This window comes from Schistocerca piceifrons, chromosome 8, assembly GCF_021461385.2.
Source record: "Schistocerca piceifrons isolate TAMUIC-IGC-003096 chromosome 8, iqSchPice1.1, whole genome shotgun sequence".
NCBI lineage: Eukaryota > Metazoa > Arthropoda > Insecta > Orthoptera > Acrididae > Schistocerca > Schistocerca piceifrons.
In genome coordinates, this window is record NC_060145.1 from 385,034,354 (window position 1) to 385,056,645 (window position 22,292).

A 22,292-nucleotide genomic window follows, 5' to 3' on the forward strand; every position below is an offset into this window, starting at 1 on the left:
TCTTTTTCTATGCAATTCTGAAAAGGTCAGTTTATTGTGCTGTCTGTCAAATAGCTTTTATGATTTAGTTCACAAATTGTAACACTTTCTACACTTTTCACACTAATTAAAGCTTCTAAAGCATTGTCTTTTTTGAATGTACTTCTGACCAAAATATGATTCTGGTAGCCCGGAGTCCGAGGTGTTTGTTAATCATGTCATTTGCGTTCTTGTAGTGCTTTTTCCATACAAATTTTCATCCCCTTACGCACATTTCTTTATGTCTAACCAAGAAGTGAAATAGAAGTTCTCATGGACTTAGCTTTTTTTTAATATAATGAAATATTATGTTAAGAATTTTCCATCACTTATTTCAACACACCCCCCCCCCCCCCCTCCCTAACTGGGGGTTGAATTTCCAAAAACATGGAAAAACATTTTATTTCTAATCAAGAAGCCCAAATTCTAATTTTTATAGATTTAACTTTAAAAATGCTTTCATAATGAAAGTTTCATACATCATTTCGAAAAATCCATTCTTAAACACACCTACAGTGTGAAATCACCACACTCTGAAAATTTCAGGTTTCTATCTTCAACGTTTCGTTCGGGATGGTCAATGATGAGTGAGTGAGTGAGTGAGTGAGCCAGGACACTGGCGTTTATATATAAGGATAACTGGATAGACAAAAAGAATCTACTCACCAAGTGGCTGAAGGACGAATCGCACATATAGGTTAAGAAAATGTGCAAGGTTTTGGAGGCAGTAGCTTGTTCTGACAGAAGGGCTGAAGGGGAAGGATAACAGATGAATGAAAAGGACTGGTGAAGTTTAGGAGATGGAAAGAGTTATGGAGAAGTGGCCTGGAGCATGGGACATGGAGTCTTACAGAACAGTATAAGAAGGAAGACTCTTCCCTTCCCTTCTCATTCTATCTGATAAGATTCCCCAGACCAGGAGTTCTGGGTGACTTCTCCATAATTCTCCCCATTTCCTAAACCTCACCAGTCCTTTCCCTTCATCCCTGTTCCTTCCCCTTCAACCCAGGAGAAGGAGCTGTAGGCTCTGAAAGCTTGCACAACTTTTAAGTTATATATGTGTTTTCTCCTGGTACCGCTTAGTGAGAGACTTTTTATCAATCTAATTATATTATATTTTCATAAATTATTTTTGTTGATATAAATTTGCACTTTGTTATAAAATAATGATGAACAGGACTTTCTCAGGCTACGGGAAGCTACAAAACAGTTCCTTTATTCATTTGAGAAACAACAAAGAGGGTACTCATTCTTTATAAAGATAAAACTATCACAACTTCAGAATCTCACTGCCAAAGCAGGCACTAAATGGTAAGTATAGTCAGATGTATAATAAATTTACTTGTACGACCTCCAAGACAATGGAAGTCACCCACGCTGGCTGGTGATCAGAAATAGGATGTGGATTATTATATCTAAAAAGGGGACCACACGGACATTGGATTTTTGTAATTTTTTTATACTTATGATATGGGAAGCTCAGCCCTCAAATATTGATCACCCAAAGCTGTTTGGTGCAACTCTCGAGAATTGAAGAAAATCAACTTTTGAAGTTTCCCGAGTACCTTCAATTTCCAAAATATAGGACGAGTTATTGGTGGGCCACGTGGCTCTGTGATAGAATGATCGCCTGCCACATGGGTGGCCGATGTTTGGTTCCCAGCTGATGGAAATTTTTACAAAAGGTGGATATTCTATGAGCATTTGCATGAAGTCTAAAATACGTTAAGATGAAATAAAACAATTATTAATGTTGTTTTAATTTAGATGGTCTTTATGAACTACCTTTTACAAAAGATAGGTAATAACAAATTTATATTTAAAATGAAATCTGGAATTTTGTTAGTGATATGTAATTAGAAATAAGATGAGACACAGTTTTCATGGAGAGTAACAATTAGATATGTGTTGATTACAATATATTTGATGAAATTTATATTTAAATGACAGGTACTCAAGCTACATCAAAACAAAAAATTAGTGACCAAAACAAGGCTCAAGCTAGCAATTACCATTCTTGAGTGCTACTGTGTCCCACACACCGCGCTGCACTCCGGTAACTGTTAGGGATGCTACAGCCCTTGCCCAGTTTCCATAATGGAATTCATATTGCCTTCTTCCAAGACATGGAGTACTATCCATCAAACAAGATCTGACTGAAATAAGAGAGAAGCTGTCCTTTTGCTTCAGGACACAGATGAAGGAGCATGGCATAATGAACCTCAATCAGGTCTTGGAGCAGAGTGTCTGGCCACAGACAGAGCTGATTCCAGTTCCTACATGGAGAATGGAAAGTTGTAGCCTTCCTCATATAGTGAAAGAAAATGGGGCTTCCTCATCTCCATGGTCGTATGCAGGAGCTTTTCTGGATGACGCAATGACTGCAAAAAAGGGTTCAGCTAAAACCTGAGCCATGTCTTTAAACGCGTCCATAAGCCCCATTTCTCGAATAGTCCGTAAGGAGATGTGTACTGCCCTTACCTGAAATCCACCCTACTGATTCCCAAACTCAAAACTTTTATCACTTGCCTTGAATGTGCTCTTGCAGATATGAAGGCATGTAGGTTTTCTGTAGTTGGTTGGTGTTTGAAGTTCCACAGAGCTGTTCGTCTGGCTCTGACAGCCAAGCGACAGTCACCATTCCACCAAGGTACAGGCAGACCAGGGGATGGACTTTTGCAGCAGCCCATTGGATCCCAGAACGATACGGGCCACCGTCTACTGTGCACAATCCTTTTGTTCAGAAATAGTGTCGACTGTCCTGCAACCAAGTTGCCCTTTGAATCATCCATGTGCTTGGGCTCCTGTCGACCATCACCCAAGTCAGTACACGGGATCCACATTGTGAAGTGGTCACTAGAATGTGAATATCTGTAGCCACTTCCCACTGCACTGAGTCTGCAATAGCCGGGGAGCAAACACTGAGTCAGTTGATAATTGGACTTCTGCAGCAAGTAGTAGCTGAGCCCCACGGCACATTGTGTGCACTGAAGTCCCCCACAAGGAGGAATGGGTGTGGGCGTGCCTGGAAGAATTCTGTCAGTGCGCCTGCATACAAAGGACCACGAGTTGGAAGATATAAAGAAAGCACTGTGATGTTAAATTATGATATAACTGTCACAGCAACTGTTTGTATGGCTGTGGTAAATGAGACAGGATAAGAGTGACATCTGTCTTCAATGAAAACAGCCACTCCACCTTTAGCCCTGCCTCCAGTAATAACTCTTCCTGTAGGGGTGGTAACTCCTTACCGCAAGTGTGTTGGTGACTTTAAAATGAATTTCTTGTAAGCAGACACAGAACGGTTTCTCCTGTACCAGGAGCTATAATTCTTCCAAATGTGACTGGTATCCATTTAAATTCCACTGAAACACAGAAGTCCTTGTGGGAGCCATTGATTAGTAATGATTGGTCTTTTCTTTCTCCCTCAGAGGTAGAGATTTACCCGAGAGGTCAGGGAGAATGCTAGCAGGTGGCTGGCTCTCCAGTTCCTTCAAGTGTAACTCCATATCCTCACATCCTAAAGAGAAAGTCCCCACCTGAGAGGGAGAGAGCTCACCGATCTGAAGGTTTAATTGCCAATTTTAAAATTTTGAACTATTTTTTGAGGAATGTTTTTCCTTACGCATGGGAGGAGTTAGCTTGTTGCTTGGGATGACTTAGTAGACTTCTGATGGTGAGCAGCAGTATGTGGCTTAGGTTGTAAGCCCATCGCTGACAGCTTCTACATCTACATCCATACTCCGCAAGCCACCTGATGGTGTGTGGCGGAGGGTACCCTGAGTACCTCTATCGGTTCTCCCTTCTATTCCAGTCTCGTATTGTTCGTGGAAAGAAGGATTGTCGGTATGCTTCTGCGTGGGCTCTAATCTCTCTGATTTTATCCTCATGGTCTCTTCGCGAGATATACATAGGAGGGAGCAATATACTGCTTGACTCTTCGGTGAAGGTATGTTCTCGAAACTTTAACAAAAGCCCGTACCGAGCTACTAAGTGTCTCTCCTGCAGAGTCTTCCACTGGAGATTATCTATCATCTCCGTAACGCTTTCGCGATTACTAAATGATCCTGTAACGAAGCGCGCTGCTCTCCGTTGGATCTTCTCTCTCTCTTCTATCAACCCTATCTGGTACGGATCCCACACTGCTGAGCAGTATTCAAGCAGTGGGCGAACAAGCATACTGTAACCTACTTTGTTTGCTTTCGGATTGCATTTCCTTAGGATTCTTCCAATGAATCTCAGTCTGGCATCTGCTTTACCAACGATCAACTTTATATGATCATTCCATTTTAAATCACTCCTAATGCGTACTCCCAGATAATTTATGGAATTAACTGCTTCCAGTTGCTGACCTGCTATTTCATAGCTAAATGATAAGGGATCTATCTTTCTACGCATTTGCAGCACATTACACTTGTCTACATTGAGACTCAATTGCCATTCCCTGCACCATGCGTCAATTCGCTGCAGATCCTCCTGCATTTCAGTACAATTTTCCATTGTTACAACCTCTCAATACACCACAGCATCATCTGCAAAAAGCCTCAGTGAACTTCCGATGTCATCCACAAGGTCATTTATGTATCTTGTGAATAGCAACAGTCCTATGATACTCCCCAGCGGCACACCTGAAATCACTCTTACTTCGGAAGACTTCTCTCCATTGAGAATGACATGCTGTGTTCTGTTATCTAGGAACTCTTCAATCCAATCACACAATTGGTCTGATAGTCCATATGCTCTTACTTTGTTCATTAAACGACTGTGGGGAACTGTATTGAACGCCTTGCAGAAGTCAAGAAACACGGCATCTACCTGTGAACCCGTGTCTATGGCTCTCCGAGTCTCGTGGACGAATAGTGCGAGCTGGGTTTCACACGACCGTCTTTTTCGAAACCCATGCTGATTCCTACAGAGTAGATTTCTAGTCTCCAGAAAAGTCATTATACTCGAACATAATACGTGTTCCAAAATTCTACAATCCTTTGGAACGCTACGCTCTTCTAGAGACCTACGGTTGCAAGAAGGGGGGCAAGTTCCTTCGCATACTCTGTGTAAAATCGAACTGGTATCCCATCAGGTCCGGCGGCCTTTCCTCTTTTGAGCGATTTTAATTGTTTCTCTATCCCTCTGTCGTCTATTTCGATATCTACCATTTTGTCATCGGTGCGACAATCTAGAGAAGGAACTACAGTGCAGTCTTCCTCTGTGAAACAGCTTTGGAAAAAGCCTTTAGTCTGTCATCCTCTGTTTGAGTACCATTTTGGTCACAGAGTGTCTGGACATTTTGTTTTGATCCACCTACCACTTTGACATAAGACCAAAATTTCTTAGGATTTTCTGTCAAGTCAGTACATAGAACTTTACCTTCGAATTCATTGAACACCTCTCACATAGCCCTCCTCACACTACATTTCGCTTCGCAAATTTTTGTTTGTCTACGAGCCTTTGGCTATGTTTATGTTTGCTGTGAAGTTCACTTTGCTTCCGCAACAGGTTTCTAATTCGGTTGTTGTACCACGGTGGCTCTTTTCCATCTCTTATGATCTTGCTTGCCACATAATCATCTAACGTATTTTGTACGATGGTTTTGAACTTTGTCCACTGATCCTCAACACTATCTGTACTTGAGACAAAACTTTTGTGTTGAGCCGTCAGGTACTCTGTAATCTGCTTTTTGTCACTTTTGCTAAACAGAAAAATCTTCCTACCTTTTTTAATATTTCTATTTATGGTTGAAATCATCGATGCAGTAACCGCTTTATGATCGCTGATTCCCTGTTCTCCGTTAACTGTTTCAAATAGTTCGGGTCTGTTTGTCACCAGAAGGTCTAATATGTTATCGCTACGAGTCAGTTCTATGTTTAACTGATCAAGGTAGTTTTCAGATAAAGCACTTACAAAAAATTCACTGGATTCTTTGTCTCTGCCACCTGTTATGAACGTTTGAGTCTCCCAGTCTATATCCAACAAATTAAAATCTCCACCCAGAATGATTTCCAGTTCAAGTGTAGTTTTTCCCTCACAGGTACACTGAGAAGTGCATGTGCTCATACGGGAATCTGTGGCAAGAGTTTGTGTGGAGGCATCAAACTTGATGATTCGCTGTTAAAGGACCAACGCAAAAGAAGTAGCAAAAACCAGAGGTTGCACAGCTTTGAAAGGTTTTTTAGCTGCACCGTAGGATATTTAGCTGGTGACTTTCAACTCTGAATTTTCCCTTCCTTTTTGTGAAGCCTCGCACCTTCTGCTCCATACTGGATGATCTCCAAAGAAGATTATACATTTCGGAGGAAGTGTACAAGAATTGCCCAATTCATGAGCTGAGCATCCATAATTTCCACACATTGCCCTCCCATTACACCCCATAGTGGTATGGCCAAATCTTTGACATCTGAAGCATCACATCGGTTTAGGAACAAATGAGTGAACTTTAAGATGGATATAGCCTGGAAGGATGTGTGCTAGTAATTCTGGAGTGCTAAACATTACAATAAACGTTTCAGATTTTTCCTATGTGCCATTGACACTCTTCAAACAGTTCTGAACTTCCATGATGCCCATAGCTTTCCACTCTTCACATGACACACAGGGTCCGTCTCCATTATATTGGAGCAGGCAACTACACCTTTACAGAAGCTGAGAGTGTAATGTAACCCAGCCGCAAGTGGGTAGTCTCGCCTAAGGCCTTAAAACCCACAAGCTTAGATACTTTGTTTGATTTAGCAGTTTCAACTAGAAGTGCTCCATTAGGGACCCAACAATACCCTCCAACACCTTGTGAATATAGAAAGCAGAGACCTCAAAGGCTCCCCCATCTTTTGACTACAATGAAAATGTTCTAGCACACTAGTGCCCTGTTACTATGATTCCAAGACTTATTCTCAAGATGACTGACCAACCAAGCTCTCTCTTTGATGAGTGGGTGTAGCTGCTACCTACACCCGTCCCGTCAGCAGTAGTAGTCTGATGAGACTGTTCTATACGGATACCATGAGATGCTAGGAAAACAGACAGACAGAGCCCTGCATGGCTGAGCAAGCCTTTACACCTGCAGCATGGCAGTTGCCCCTTAGACTGTTTGTACCAACAGCCATTCACCTTATGTACGCAGCACGCTTGGAGGTGTGTACGTTCCTCACGGTCCAGGCAGTGAAGCCAAGGCCCCCATTCTCTGAAACACGTAACATTCCACCACTGCGCCACACGGTGCCCAGAAAACTGGCAGCGCTTACCAGCCTCCAGCTCAGAAACCCAGTGTCGCCAAGCCCATACCCAACAAACGAATGCTGAGCCCCTGGGGAAAAATGAGAGAAGACGTGATATTTATCTTGTGCTGGACTGGCTCTGGAGTCTAGTGGCAGCCAAGGGGACGCAGCTCACACAAGAATCTGAGCCATAACTCAAAGCAGTGGTCCATAAACAAAATTATCATTACGCTACGCAAATCATTCAGCGATAGGTACTTACTATTGCCCACGCAAAGCTGAGGTGGGTTGTTAACAGAGAAGTTTTCAGGGAGGTGCTGTCTGGATTTTTTAAAGGACTTCCACGAGTACAGCACAAGAGCTGGCCGAAGTGGCCGTGCGGTTAAAGGCGCTGCAGTCTGGAACCGCAAGACCGCTACGGTCGCAGGTTTGAATCCTGCCTCGGGCATGGATGTTTGTGATGTCCTTAGGTTAGTTAGTTTTAACTAGTTCTAAGTTCTAGGGGACTAATGACCTCAGCAGTTGAGTCCCATAGTGCTCAGAACCATTTTTACAGCACAAGATAACCGCAAAACTAAATGTATACTGCCAAGTCACTGTATTTGGGTATTTATTTGACAATTATGAAACAATGAGCATTAAAAGGTACAGAGCTTTACGTGTAAGTAATATTTCATAGCTAAAATTTAATGTTCCTAAATTTTAAAGAGCACTGTGATATTTTTGAGATTCATGTAGAGTTGTTTCACAGTACGTGCCAAATTCTATACTGCATCATAGTAATGTCTAGTCATTCTCCTGAGCTCAACATCTCACTCATCCTGGAGAGAGGGGGGATGCTGACTCAATTTCAGGTGGACTGAGTATGAGATGAAGATGTGCACAGGGCATAGTTGCATGTTCACGGGTCTAGTATTGTATTAAGTTTTCTGAACAGAATGGAGTTGGTGCAAGTGGCGATGCATCATGTTCAGGATCCAGGAGGCATCATCAGATGCCCTTAGAGCGTGCATCTATGAATTGCTGAATTATGTTATATATTATTTTGTAATTTTTTTTATTTGCAGCAAATTGTGTCTAAATCTAAGAACACTCTACAACATGAGCCAAACAAATGAGGCAGTGCAGTTGTTAAGACACTGATGTCATATTCAGGAGGATGGTAACTGGTCTGTCAAGCTATCCTGATTTAGATTTTCTTATATCATTTCAGGCAAATGGCAAGACCATTCCTTCACTAAGGCCATGGCTGAACACCTGTCCTATTCTCATATAAGCATACTTACATATTTTGTGCCTAAGTATATTTTGAGTTATTTCTTTTCAGCATTTTACCGTCACAAATCATTCATCACTGTGAGGAAATCCCCAGATTCAGTGCATCAAAAGAAAAACTATTTTGAAACAACTTCCACTAGTTCCTTCAACAACACTCAATATTTACCCTATCCTTGCCACTTTAAAACATCTCATTTCAGCTTAAATCAGATCTTTCACTTGTTTTCAATGTATCTAGGCAGAAACTCATCTCATTAAGATTGGGACATCTTTAATACGAAGTCAGTCAGTCTCTCTCTCTCTCTCTCTCTCTCTCTCTCTCTCTCTCTCTCTCTCTCTCTCTCTCTCTCTCTTTTGTAGCTCTTTCTGCTCTGAATAAATCAAGTTTATATTGCAGGATTAACCACAATATGCTGTCTTAAAATTACCCCAAAGCATATGAAAACACTTAGTTTTTCAAAATTCTCTTCTCTGCCACAATAACGTCTGGAAAAGTGTTTGATGTATACTGATAACTCTGCAAGAAAATTATGTTCATTTGATGTACTGGTACACTGAAAAATTAATTTACAATTTGTTGAAATAAAAAGTTTTGGGTTTTTCCTAAACAAATGCTGCTTTAAACATACAGGGTGTTACAAAAAGGTAAGGCCAAAATTTTGAGGAAACATTCCTCACACACAAATAAAGAAAAGATGTTGTGGACATGTGTCCGGAAACGCTTAATTTCCATGTTAGAGCTCATTTTAGTTTTGTCAGTATGTACTGTACTTCCTCGATTCACCGCCAGTTGGCCCAATTGAAGGAAGGTAATGTTGACTTCGGTGCTTGTGTTGACATGCGACTCATTGCTCTACAGTACTAGCATCAAGCACATCAGTACATAGCATCAACAGGTTAGTGTTCATCACGAACATGGTTTTGCAGTCAGTACAATGTTTACAAATGCGGAGTTGGCAGATGCCCATTTGATGTATGGACTAGCACGGGGCAATAGCCGTGGTGTGGTACGTTTGTATCAAGACAGATTTCCAGAACGAAGGTGTCCCAACAGGAAGACGTTCGCAGCAATTGATCGGCATCTCAGGGAGCACGGAACATTCCGGCCTATGACTTGCGACTGGGGAAGACCTAGAACGACGAGGACACCTGCAACGGACGAGGCAATTCTTCGTGCAGTTGACGATAACCCTAATGTCAGCGTCAGAGAAGTTGCTGCTGTACAAGGTAACGTTGACCACGTCACTGTATGAAGAGTGCTACGGGAGAACCAGTTGTTTCCGTACCATGTACAGCTTGTGCAGGCACTATCAGCAGCTGATTGGTCTCCACGGGTACACTTCTGCGAATGGTTCATCCAACAATGTGTCAATCCTCATTTCAGTGCAAATGTTCTCTTTACGGATGAGGCTTCATTCCAACGTGATCAAATTGTAAATTTTCACAATCAACATGTGTGGGCTGACGAGAATCCGCATGCAATTGTGCAATCACGTCATCAACACAGATTTTCTGCGAACGTTTGGGCAGGCATTGTTGGTGATGTCTTGATTGGGCCCCATGTTCTTCCACCTACGCTCAATGGAGCACGTTATCATGATTACATACGGGACACTCTACCTGTGCTGCTACAACATGCGCCTTTACAAGTACGACACAACATGTGGCTCATGCACGATGGAGCTCCAGTACATTTCAGTCGAAGTGTTCGTACGCTTCTCAACAACAGATTCAGTGACCGATGGATTGGTAGAGGCGGACCAATTCCAGGGCCTCCACGCTCTCCTGACCTCAACCCTCTTGACTTTCATTTATGGGAGCATTTGAAAGCTCTTGTCTACGCAACCCCGGTACCAAATGTAGAGACTCTTTGTGCTCGTACTGTGGACGGCTGCGATACAATACGCCATTCTCCAGGGCTGTATCAGTGCAACAGGGATTCCATGCGACGGACGGTGGATGCATGTATCCTCGCTAACGGAGGACATTTTGAACATTTCCTGTAACAAAGTGTTTGAAGTCACGCTGGTACGTTCTGTTGCTGTGTGTTTCCATTCCATGATTAATGTGATTTGAAGAGAAGTAATAAAATGAGCTCTAACATAGAAAGTAAGAGTTTCGGGACATATGTCCACATAACATATTTTCTTTCTTTGTGTGTGAGGAATGTTTCCTGAAAGTTTGGCTGTACCTTTTTGTAACACCCAGTATACAAAAACAATTAGAATCAAAATACATATAACTATATGAAAAAGACTGTTCTAATAGAAAATAAAATTTGTTTGTCAGAAATTCAGATTCGTACAGGAATTTGGAGGCCGTCTGTTAATTACCCAAAATTTAAATGTCTGATAATTATCTCAGGAAAAACTGGAAAAACTGATAGACGCCGGCCTCAGGGAAGATCAGTTTGGATTCTGTAGAAATTTTGGAACATGTGAGGCAATACTGATCCTACGACTTATCTAAGAAGATAGATTAAGGGAAAGGAAACCTCCGTTTCTAGCACTTGTAGACTTAGAGTAAGCTTTTGACGATGTTGACTCGAATACTCTCTTTCAGATTCTGAAGATGGGAGGGACAAAATACAGTGAGCAAAATGCTGTTTCCAATTTGTACAGAAACCAGATGGCAGTTATAAGAGTTGAGAGGCATGAACGGGAAGCAGTGGTTGAGAAAGATATGAGACAGGGTTGTAAACTATCACCGAAGTTATTTAATCTATATATTGACCAAGCAGTAAAGGAAACAAAAGAAAAATTTAGAGTAAGAATTAAAACGCATGGATAAGAAATAAAAACTTTGAGGTTTGCCAGTGACTGTAATTCTGTCGGAGTCAGCAAAGTACCTGGAAGAGCAGCTGAACGGAATGGACAGTGTCTTGAAAGAAAGATATAAGATGAACATCAACAAAAGCAAACGAGGATAATGGAATGTAGTTGAATTAAATCAGGTAATGCTGAGGAGTAAATGAGACACTTAAAGTAGTAAATGAGTTTTGCTATTTAGGAAGCAAAATAACTGATGATGGTCGAAGTAGGGAGGATATGAAATGTAGACTGGCTATGGCAAGGAAAGCATTTCTGAAGAAGAGAAATTTTTTAACATCAAGTACAGATTTAAATACCAGGAAGTCTTTTCTGAAAGTATTTGTATGGGGTGGAGCCATGTATGGAAGTGAAACGTTGACAATAACTAGTTTAGACAAGAAGAGAACAGAAGCTTTCAAAATGTGGTGCTACAGAGGAATGATGAAGATTAGATGGGTAGATCACATAATTAATGAGGGAGTACTGAACAGAATTGGGGAGGAGTTTGTGGCATAACTTGACTAGAAGAAGGGATCAGTCGCTAGGGCACGTCCTGAGGCATCAAGGGATCACCAATTGAGTACTGGAGGGAAGTGTGGAGGGTAAAAAATCATAGAGGGAGACCAAGAGATGAATGCACTAAGCAGATTCAGAATGATGTAGGTTGCAGTAGTCACTTGGAGGTGAAGAGGCTTGCATGGGATAGAGTAGCATGGAGAGCTGCGTCAGTCTCTGGACTGAAGACCGCCACAACAAAAACAACAACAACCACCATAAATATTAACAATGAGATATATTCTGAGAATAAACTTACTAGCAAGCTTCAGTGACAAAAAATCCATAACAGTGTAAATCAATAGAGATGTGAACCAGAGATAACTAGTACTGATTTTGACTTTAGTCCTTTTGCAGGTACACTGTCACTCATATGCCACAACCACACATTTCTCATTTAATTGGCACTATATCCTAATTTACCTGGCAGTGCTGCACATTACCCATCTCTATTGGTACACTGTTTCTCATAGAAGAGTAACTAAAATTTTTATTGCATTATGTTGTTTAACAACTACTATTACTACACATTATGTTCAAAGGAAATACATTGGTCATTTGTAATGAAAAATTACTGTACTACTGGTAAGCCTCTTCTAAAAGACTCAAAACTGGTTTGGAATTTCCAAAGTTCAACAAAATTTTGGGAGGAACATCAAACACTAAATATTTTACAAACAAATATTTGCTAAAACATAGTCCAAACATGTACTGAACGGAAGATGCAACTGTCAGTAAACAGAAGCTATAACACAGGAAATTCAGCAACCTCTGGCAAAACCCAAAAACAAACCGGACAACTTTTAAACAGTGAGTTTAATAGCCCATTCAATCAAAAGATGCACAACAGTGTGGAGATGGGGGACGGGTGGTGGTGGAATGTCCCATGGCTGTGAAACAGATCAAATGTGCCACAGTAATGAAACAGGTAAGACATCTGCTTAAATTATGCAATATCTCTTCTAAGAGCAGAAATTTACATCCACCATTCCATCTGTACCAATGTTCACAATAAAATGTTTCCCACAAGTGAGGAAGGGTGGGACAAGGTTTTCTATTTACTCAATCATACATTTGAAGTTCCAAGTATGTTTACCTAATGGATAACAAAATTTTTCATATTTATCAATCAAGGAACCAGTTATATATGTGAAAAGATGGATATATGGTTTTCCAGATAAAAACAGGAGAATTATTTTTAACTGTCTTTTCTATTGAAAAAGAAGCATATCTAACATGTATCTTATTTGGTGTCCCACTTTTTACCCACTCTGCTGTTGCTTGATATGTGTGTACTCAAATGGCCTACCTATGTTCAATTCCATAACCAACTAGAGGAAATACCTTGTTTTAGTTTCATTCTCACTGTGTAGTTACTGCAAAATATGATGTATACTTCTCACTAATACTTTCAAATACATTGACATTATGTATTCTGAATACAGATATTCTTCCATAAAGTTGCAGTAAAAAAAAGTGAGAACAATGCCACAAATGCTCTAAATAAATGTCCATCCATTACAATAGTATTGTACCTATGTCTGTTCATGTTTACATAACATTGCAATTGCACCTGCAACAAGTACCGAGAGAATTGTGAAATGTAACACACATAAGCAATGGATGGCTATTATTTGTCTGTTAAAACTAAGAGCTACTAAGATTCTATATCCATGGGTGAAAAAAAGAAAACATGCTGACCACAGAATAGGATCAAAAATAAAGCATAGTAGTCTATAATGTTACCTCCAATGAAACATGAGAAGGGTTCACCAATTTAAGAACCCTCACTGCAACAGTACCAAGTTTCACATTATCAAAATGTACTGTCGGGCATTTGTTGAATGGTGCCAGTATGAGACAACTTTCATACGAGTCTTCACTTTTGTCATCATCACTTATTTTGCGCTTCTGCTGTGGAGATATAGTGATCTGTTATTAATGAGAAAAGGAAGCAGACTCAATTATATATAATAGTGCACTATGTAACTTATAAAAATAAGTACATAAATTTCACTGTCTTAAGGTGCAACACAGAAATAAATTTTTGGGAAATATTTACTATTGCTAAGACCATTAACCATGTTCAGATCCTTCCGTCACTCAGTCTCTTGATTCACTATGATAGTATTATCACACATTCGAAATATCTAATTTGGTTGAAATTACTGCCACATTAGTGAACTGCCGTGTACAACCACATGATTGTCACATGGTTTGCTGTAGACTGTTGCCCATTGTAACTGATCAGATAGGCCACAGAGCAGTGAATCGCCAATTTAGTGCTGGACAATGATCAGTGGGTGTTTTATTCCAGTCCACACTCACAAAAAAATTCTCTGACTATTTCAATCTGTGGTGACCATCAAATCTGTTCAAAACATACCCTCATGTGCTACAGTTTTCTATAGGTCTGAAAATGGTCACCACTGACCAAAATCTGTAATCTGAGGGCAAAATTTTTTGTGACCATTGACTGGATGAAAGAAATTCTCATCTTTCTGGATCACTTTATTCATGACTACTGCAGCTTGTGAATCTGTGAGCAGCCATACTAGCCAGAATCAGCTCCACACTACAAGGTACAGAAACCACATCCCACGCATATACTTCTGCTGAATTCGCATCACAAATGCAGGAACACTGCTACTAGATGCCCAAAGTAACAAAAAATATCACATGAATTTGTGGGTTGCATTATGTAGTACAATGAGTAAGTGGTTTACTTTGTATCTTCCACTGAGCAGGTACAAATATCTACTGGAGTTCCATGTGGTTCATTCACTGTCTTTGGTACATGTAAATGACTTTCCATCTTACACAAATAAAGTACAAATAGTTCTATTTACTGACGATGAAAGCTCATTAATAGTGTTCTTTACTGATGACAAAAGCACCATTAGCAAACCCACAGCTGCAACAACTCTAGGAACCATAAGTGAAATATTCCAAAGTATTACTGATTAGTTCTCAGTGAACAATTGCTTAACATAGAAGAAACAGTTTATAGAATTCTGTGAAAAGTATGGGATATCACTTTCTATAACAATACAGGAAGGGGAAAGGAAATGTGTAAAACATATTGATCACGAATTACGTCTCAAATCAACATAAGCTCTACATGTAATTTTTTATTTTGGTAATAAAAGCATTAGAAAATTAGCTTGCTTTGCACACTTCAGTAATGTCATATGAATTAATTTTCAGGGCCAGTTTCACACAGGGACACAAAGTATTAATTGCATACAAATGTGCTGCAAGGATAACATTTGATGCACATGACAAAACTTCATGTAGGCAACTGTTTAAAATATTAAGTATACTAACACACACTAAATATATTTTATCTCTAATGAAGCTCGCTGAGAATAATCATATACAATTTTATAACAATAGCAGCATACATTAATATAACACTAAGAACAAAAACAGCCTCCACTAATTACAGTTGATCCTTACTTTTGTGCAGAAAGGAGGAAAGTATGCAACCATAAAAATATTTTAGCATGTATTTTGTGAATTGAAGATGCTGAAACTTTTAAAAACAAACTGAAATGATTTCTGCTTGACAGCTTCTTCCATCCCACTAATTTCTGAATATGTAGTATGTATGTAGCTTTGTTACAGTTATCAAATTTTGTTGTAGGTTAAAATCTGAACTATATTTAGTAACAAATGCACAGCATGTATCTGTACTTGTTCTGAGAAAATGTCTCATTTGTAAACCTACTGATATGTTCTTTATCACAGCAAGTTATGAATAAGAACCACAGAATTTGCAAAAAATTAAACTACAGTTTATTTCATTTATTTAGGCCTATTATTTTTTTTAGCCCACACACACTGGCATTAATAATAATAATAGTAGCAACGATAACAAATACAACCATACTGATTAGCTCAGCACTTTTGAAGCCATATGTAATATTATCAGGAACAAGTGGGATGGATTGGATTACATTTACTTTTCCTTCCAGTAGCTCCGTAGTGAGGAGAGCCACAAAATGTAGAACATCTCAAAAGAGAAACATTACACAATGAACATCTAGAAAGAAAAAGAAATATTTTAAAGTGCCTTCCACAGATCCCAAGTGAAATGGTCGTCATGGGTGTGGATTAAATAAAAAAAAAACTTAAGCATATTTTCATGTAACATGTAACACCACACTTATTACAAAACATGTAAATGTTTAATACAGTCGAGGAGCATATGATAATTCTTAGGCTATTGCAGCCATGCATCATGAAAAACAAAAATCAGTTTACAACACTTAATTACAATGATTGCATTACTACAATGAAGTTGTGCTAAGTCAGATTGTAATAATACTAATATATTTGATATTTTTAGTATCATATACACACATCAGTTAGTACTACTAAGAAATCTGCCATTGAAGTAGGAGTTGGTCATCAATAAATCCTTTAGACTTCTCTTAACTGAACTTCTAATGATGTTAAACTTTTTACAGCTGCTGGCAAATTACTGAAAATGTGTGATCCTCAATAATGGACGTCTTTTTTTACCAGACTATGTGACTAACTCTTTGTGCAAATCATTCTTATTTGTAGCACTGATTCCATGAACTGAGATGATGGTATGAAAAACTGATATTTTTCAAGAATAAATATGTTGAGAAACAATAGTTAACATCCCTAGTTACTTAAATACATTTATGGAGAATGTTCTTGACTTCACACAACAAACAATTCTTGTTACATATTTCTGAACCTGTAAAACATTAGCTAGGCTTCATGAGTTACCCCAAAAAATTATGCTGTTTGACATTATGGAAATGAAGAAAGCATAGTATGCCAGCTTTTTACTTTTATATCAATTATGTCTGACAACATTCACATTGCAAATAGAGATTTGCGTAGGCACTTTAGCAGTTCTCAGGTGCCCTCTCCCCCATTGGGTTTGTTATCAAGCTTTAATCCCAAGATTTTAACACTGTCAACTTCTACCTGTATGTCATATTTTATGCATATACTGGAGGGAAACCTCTTGAAAGTTTTAAGCTGCATATTGTTTTTTCAAAGTTTAGTGACAAGGAAATGGCTAGGAACCATTTCAAAACATGAAAATTTCATTAACAGATCTTTCTAAAACTATACTTGATTTGCTATTTACTTCAGTGTTTTTATCACCTGCAAACAAAAGGAACTTGGCCTCTGGTAATATCACTAGAAACAGTAAACGCCCTACGATGGAACCTCACGAGGCAACACATGTAATTAGTTCCCCATTGGATGATGCCTGATAACTTAATATATATCTCTTTCCTAATGAGATCCTTTGTTTCGTGTCAGAGATACAGCATTTGAACCATTATGCTGCATTTTTGTTGCATTGTTACATTTTAATTTACACGAAAAAATAATAATGAAAGAGGAGAGGATTGGAAATGGTAGTGACAATAGATGTTAAGAAAGACATTATTTCAATAGAAAACCATGCAACAAGGGGGATGGAAATGTGGAGGAGGGGGGGTGGGGGGGGGAGGTTGGTTGGTTGATTTGGGGGAGGGCACCAATCAGCAAAGCCATTGGTCCCATCGGATTAGGGAAGGGAGTCAGCTATGCCCCTTGAAAGCAATCATCCCAGCATTGGGAAATCAAATAAAAGCTAAATCAGGATAGCCGGATGCGGGTTTGAACCGTTGTCCTCCGAATGCAAGTCCAGTGTTCTAACCACTGCACAACCTCACTTGGCGGAGAGGAGGTGAGGTGAGGTGAGTTTGCCAGACAAGAGTGAGCTGCATACAGGTATAAGGGATGTAACATAGCAAGGTGTGACTATTTTGTTCTTATACACTCCTGATGTTGACATACTTTTTTCCCTATCTTAAGATGTAGTTTTATTATTAGCACGTACATGATAATTACACACAATACCTGGTTTCTTTTGTCTTTATCTCATTAAAATTCATTATTTGCAGGATAGTTTTCAGATTATTAATAATATTTGGTTATTGTAGGAATATTTTAAATAAAAATCATTCCTGATACACGATTTACAAGAAACACATGGAGATTAAATTTCTAGCAAGCAATTAGCTGTTGCTCTCCAAAAATTTTAAAATCCCCCCCCATTTTTTTAACCTCTTCATTCCCTTGGTCCACACACATGTGAACCTCTGTTCAATTTTTTTCTCCATAAATAGGCATATTTTTTCACTTATAGACAGATGGCCCACAAGTGTGGGCCTTCTGAAGTCTTGGCTTTAAAACCAGGGTGTTGTAGTTTACAGCTGGTCATGTGCAGAAAATGGTTTCTTATATAAATAATTATTATGACTAAACATTATACTGAGATTCTGAGTTTTCTACCTAATGTTTAGTAACTATTCTAGATGTTGAAATAATTTGTATATATTTTATTTGTTACTATGAAATAACACATTTTTGGAAGTCCTCATACGTGGACCTCAGGCCGTAATGCAGGTTTGCTAATTTTAATTTTGTCTTTGATAATGGAATATGGAAATAACTTATTTCTACACTCTACATCAATGTGAGAAATGTTAACTGATGAGCAATTGTAAGCTCTTCTTATGACAAAAACGTGGAATTTTGTGATTGAGGAGATGACGATCTCTCAGTTTTGTCTGGAGACTGTTGGCTGAACTTGATGAAATTGGAAGGTAAACAATAAGAAAGTGAAAATATTGTGGCAATAGCTAGGAGAAAAGGACATCCTAATACAGGGAATTCCCCTGACAGTGAAGGTGTAGATGATGTAGAAAATATGAATAAAAAGCCAAGAACGGCTGTGTGGCAACTAATTTCCGAAGTTAGGTTGTACAATGCTGGCCAACTACCAAACACTGTTGAGGCAAGGAATCCCTCAAACTGCATGAAACCTTGTTGCAATACCAAGATAAGAGACATATGCATCAAATGTGGAATTATTTATGCATAGTGAAAAGTTACTGATTTGAAACTTATCATAAAACTTACCATAAAGATTTGTTTACTGACAATAGCAAATTATTAATTGCCAAAATTATTTTATGATTATTATTTTTTGTATTTACAAAGTTGCTTAGGAGTACCAACAAAAGTCTGCAATGGAAATCATACATTTCAAAAATATTAACACTACAAACCCTATTTTCTCTGTGCTTTAGCATATACAGTTCACTGTTTCAAATAAAATATATAAATATATTCAATAAAATCTTTTATTGAAGGAAAGGGAAAGAAAATACAGAGCAACAACTCATACGTTTTCACAAAAATTTAGACTTTTTTCACATATGTGGACCTCCTTTATGCCTTAATGAATCATCATAAAATATTTCATTTGCATTTGTGTCATGCTTGTTTATCATTTTGCTAGAAATACAAAAAGGATAATTTCCCGTGAATTTTTTTTATCTTCAAAGTAAAGAGGTTAACAAATGTTTTACTTTTCCAAACAGTTCATATTTTAGAAGCTATTTATATCAAAAATCTTCACTATTTAGAAAGTTCCAATTTTAAATAGAGATTATTTCTAAAACTCAGTACCTTAATTTTATAGTTCAGATTTTCCTGATTCCAGAAATGCTTAATTTTACTAGAATAACTTGTTAGTTTGTTAATTATTCAGTAAGGAAAATTTCTCTTTATCTGAACTATATAGCAAGCTTTGGTAATCCCTATGTAAACAGAAATCATCCTCATAAAGTAGGATCTATTATGTTGGCTATTTTTTAATTCTAAAGTTCATAGTTAAAAAGAGCAACTTCCTCGTGTCCTCTAAAGCTGCTATCTGTTATGTTAATATTAAAGAGGCAACATCTCTGTAATCGAACATTTTATGATTTTTCATATTACACTCATCTATAAATAGGCATCATGCACAACACAACAGGCAGTCTGCAATAAGTAACTAAAATGAAAACAACTGTGCGAGTTTCTGTTTCGCTACCAAAATGTATACCTTGTAGTCAGTAGACAGTTGAAATGTATATTTATAGACCACATCAAGCTATCATTATGTTAATATGTATTTATGGATCAGTACGCTGAAGAAGTATGTCTATCATATTTGTGTATCTTTGAGTTAATGTGCCACCAATTAACTGTGTGACTTTATTAATGAGTGAGGCTGACCAATCTGGTTCAAATATTGAGAATCCTACCAGTTGTAAGTTGCCCATAGGAAACGGAATGCTGTACATCAATAAATATGAAGGGATCAAGAATTATTTGCTGCAGTGTTGTGCGCTTTTTTAATGAATGCCAATCAAGCCCATTAATTACTGGAGGTTTATTTAAAACAGTATACAAGACCAATGGAGGCGAAGTTCTAGATCAGGTAAGTTCTACATCTATCTCCGTACTTTGCAAACCACTGTCACGTGCATGGCAGAAGGTACATCTCATTGTAACAGTTCTTAGGGTTTCTTCCTGTTCCATTCACATATGAAGCACAGGAAGAATGACTGTTTGAATGCCTCTGTGTGTGCTGTAATTATTCTAATCTTATTCTCACAATCCATATGTGAGCCATATGTATGGGACTGTAGCATATTCCTGGATTCCAATTTAAAGGTGGTTCATGAAACTTTGTTAATAGACTTTCTCGGGTTGGTTTACATCTATATTCAAGACTGCAGGTTCAGTTTCTTCAGCATCTCTGTCACCTTCTCCCATGGGTAACATAACCTGTGATCATTCATGCTGCCCTTCTCTGTTTAAGTTCAGTATCCTCTGTTAGTGCTATTTGGTATAGGTACCACACACTACAGCAGTATTCTAGAATGGGTCACACAAGTGGTTTGTAAGCAATCTTTTTTGTATACTGATTGCACTTACCCAATATTCTACCAATAAACTAGAGTCTACCACCTGCTTTACCAACCACTGAGCCTATGTGATAATTACATTTCACATCCCTGCACAGTGTTACACCCAGGTATCAGCATGAGTTGGCTCATTGTAACAGTGATTCATTGATATCATAGTCATAGGATACTTTGTTTATTTATTTATTTTCATTTTGTGAAGTGCACAATTTTAAATTCCTGAACATTTAAAGCAAGTTGCTTAGCTTTGCACCACTTTGAAATCTTATGAAGATCTGACTGCTTATTTATGCAGCCTCTTTCAAATAGTGTTTCATTATATATTACTGTATCATCTGCAAAACACTTGATGTTACTATTGTCAGTAAGGTCATTAATAAACAACATGAACAGCAAGGGTCACCTAGGGTACACCCAAAATTACCTCTACACTGTACAGTGACACTCCATCCAAAATAACATGCTGTGCCCTCCCTACCAAAATGTCCTCAATCTAGTCACAGATTTCACTTGATACGCCATATAATGGAACTTTTGACCATAAGCATAGGTGTGGTACTGAGTCAAATGCTTTTTGGAAATCAAGAAATATTGCATCTACCTGACTGCCTTGACCCAAAGCTTTCAGTATGTCGTGAGAAAAGTGCCAAGTTGGGGTTCATGTGCTCGATGTTGGCTGGTTGGCATTGATGAGGTCATTCTGTTCAAGATACCTCATTACGTTTGAGCTCAGAGTATGTTCTATGATTATACAACAAATTGATCTCAAGGATACTTGACAGTAGTTTTGTGGATCACTTCTACACCCTTCTTGTAGAGACATGTGACTTGTGCTTTTTTCCATGAACTGGGCATAGTTTTTTGTTTGAGAGATCTATGATAGATTACAGTTACAAGAGGAGGAAACTGACAGGGATTTCATTGGGTCCTGGAGCTTTCTTCAATTTTAACAATTTCAGCTGTTCCTCAACACCCTTGACACTAATACTTATTTCATTCATCTTTCAGTGGTGTAAAGATTAAATTGGGGCAATTCTCCTGGATTTTCCTTTTTAAAAGAACTTTTGGAAACGTAGTTAAGCATTTCAGCTTTTGTCTTGCTACCCTCAGTTGTAGTTCCTGTACCAGTCACTAGGGACTGGGCACTAACTTTGGCGCCTCTAACAGCCTTTGCACACAACTAGAATTTCTTTGGGTTCTGTGAAAGATCACTTAACAATATTCTGCTATGATAGTCATTGACGACATCATGCACTGATCTCTTGACAGCCAAAAGCGTTTCGTTCAGCGTCTCTCTCTGTCTATAGCACTATGCTTTGTTTTACACCAATTATGCAGTACTCTCTGTTTCTTTAGACATTTCTACTAGGTAAATATAGGTGGTTAACTATTCTTTTAAACTTGAGCCATAGTTCCTTTACGTGCCCCTGCCCTATGCTGAAAGTTTCAAGTTCCCCAATGAAATATGACACTACTGACCTTTTATGTAGTTTACTGAACATATATATCTTTCTGCTTGGTTTAGTGGTCCTTTGTACTTTGATAATCACTGTTGCCACAACTGTGTCATGGTCACTGATAACAGTTACGACGTGGACATCTTCAAAGATGTCGGGTCTATTTGC

General features: G+C 38.5%; 1 protein-coding gene across 1 annotated transcript in view; it reads right to left on the reverse strand.

Moving 5' to 3' along the window:
• The window catches only part of LOC124711771 (protein abnormal spindle), a 167,895-nt gene that overhangs the window by 119,164 nt on the left and 26,439 nt on the right, over positions 1-22,292 (reverse strand). The window contains exon 2 of the mRNA XM_047241986.1: positions 13,616-13,801. Coding sequence (XP_047097942.1) covers positions 13,616-13,801 — 186 coding nt within the window. The remainder of the gene's footprint in view (positions 1-13,615; positions 13,802-22,292) is intronic.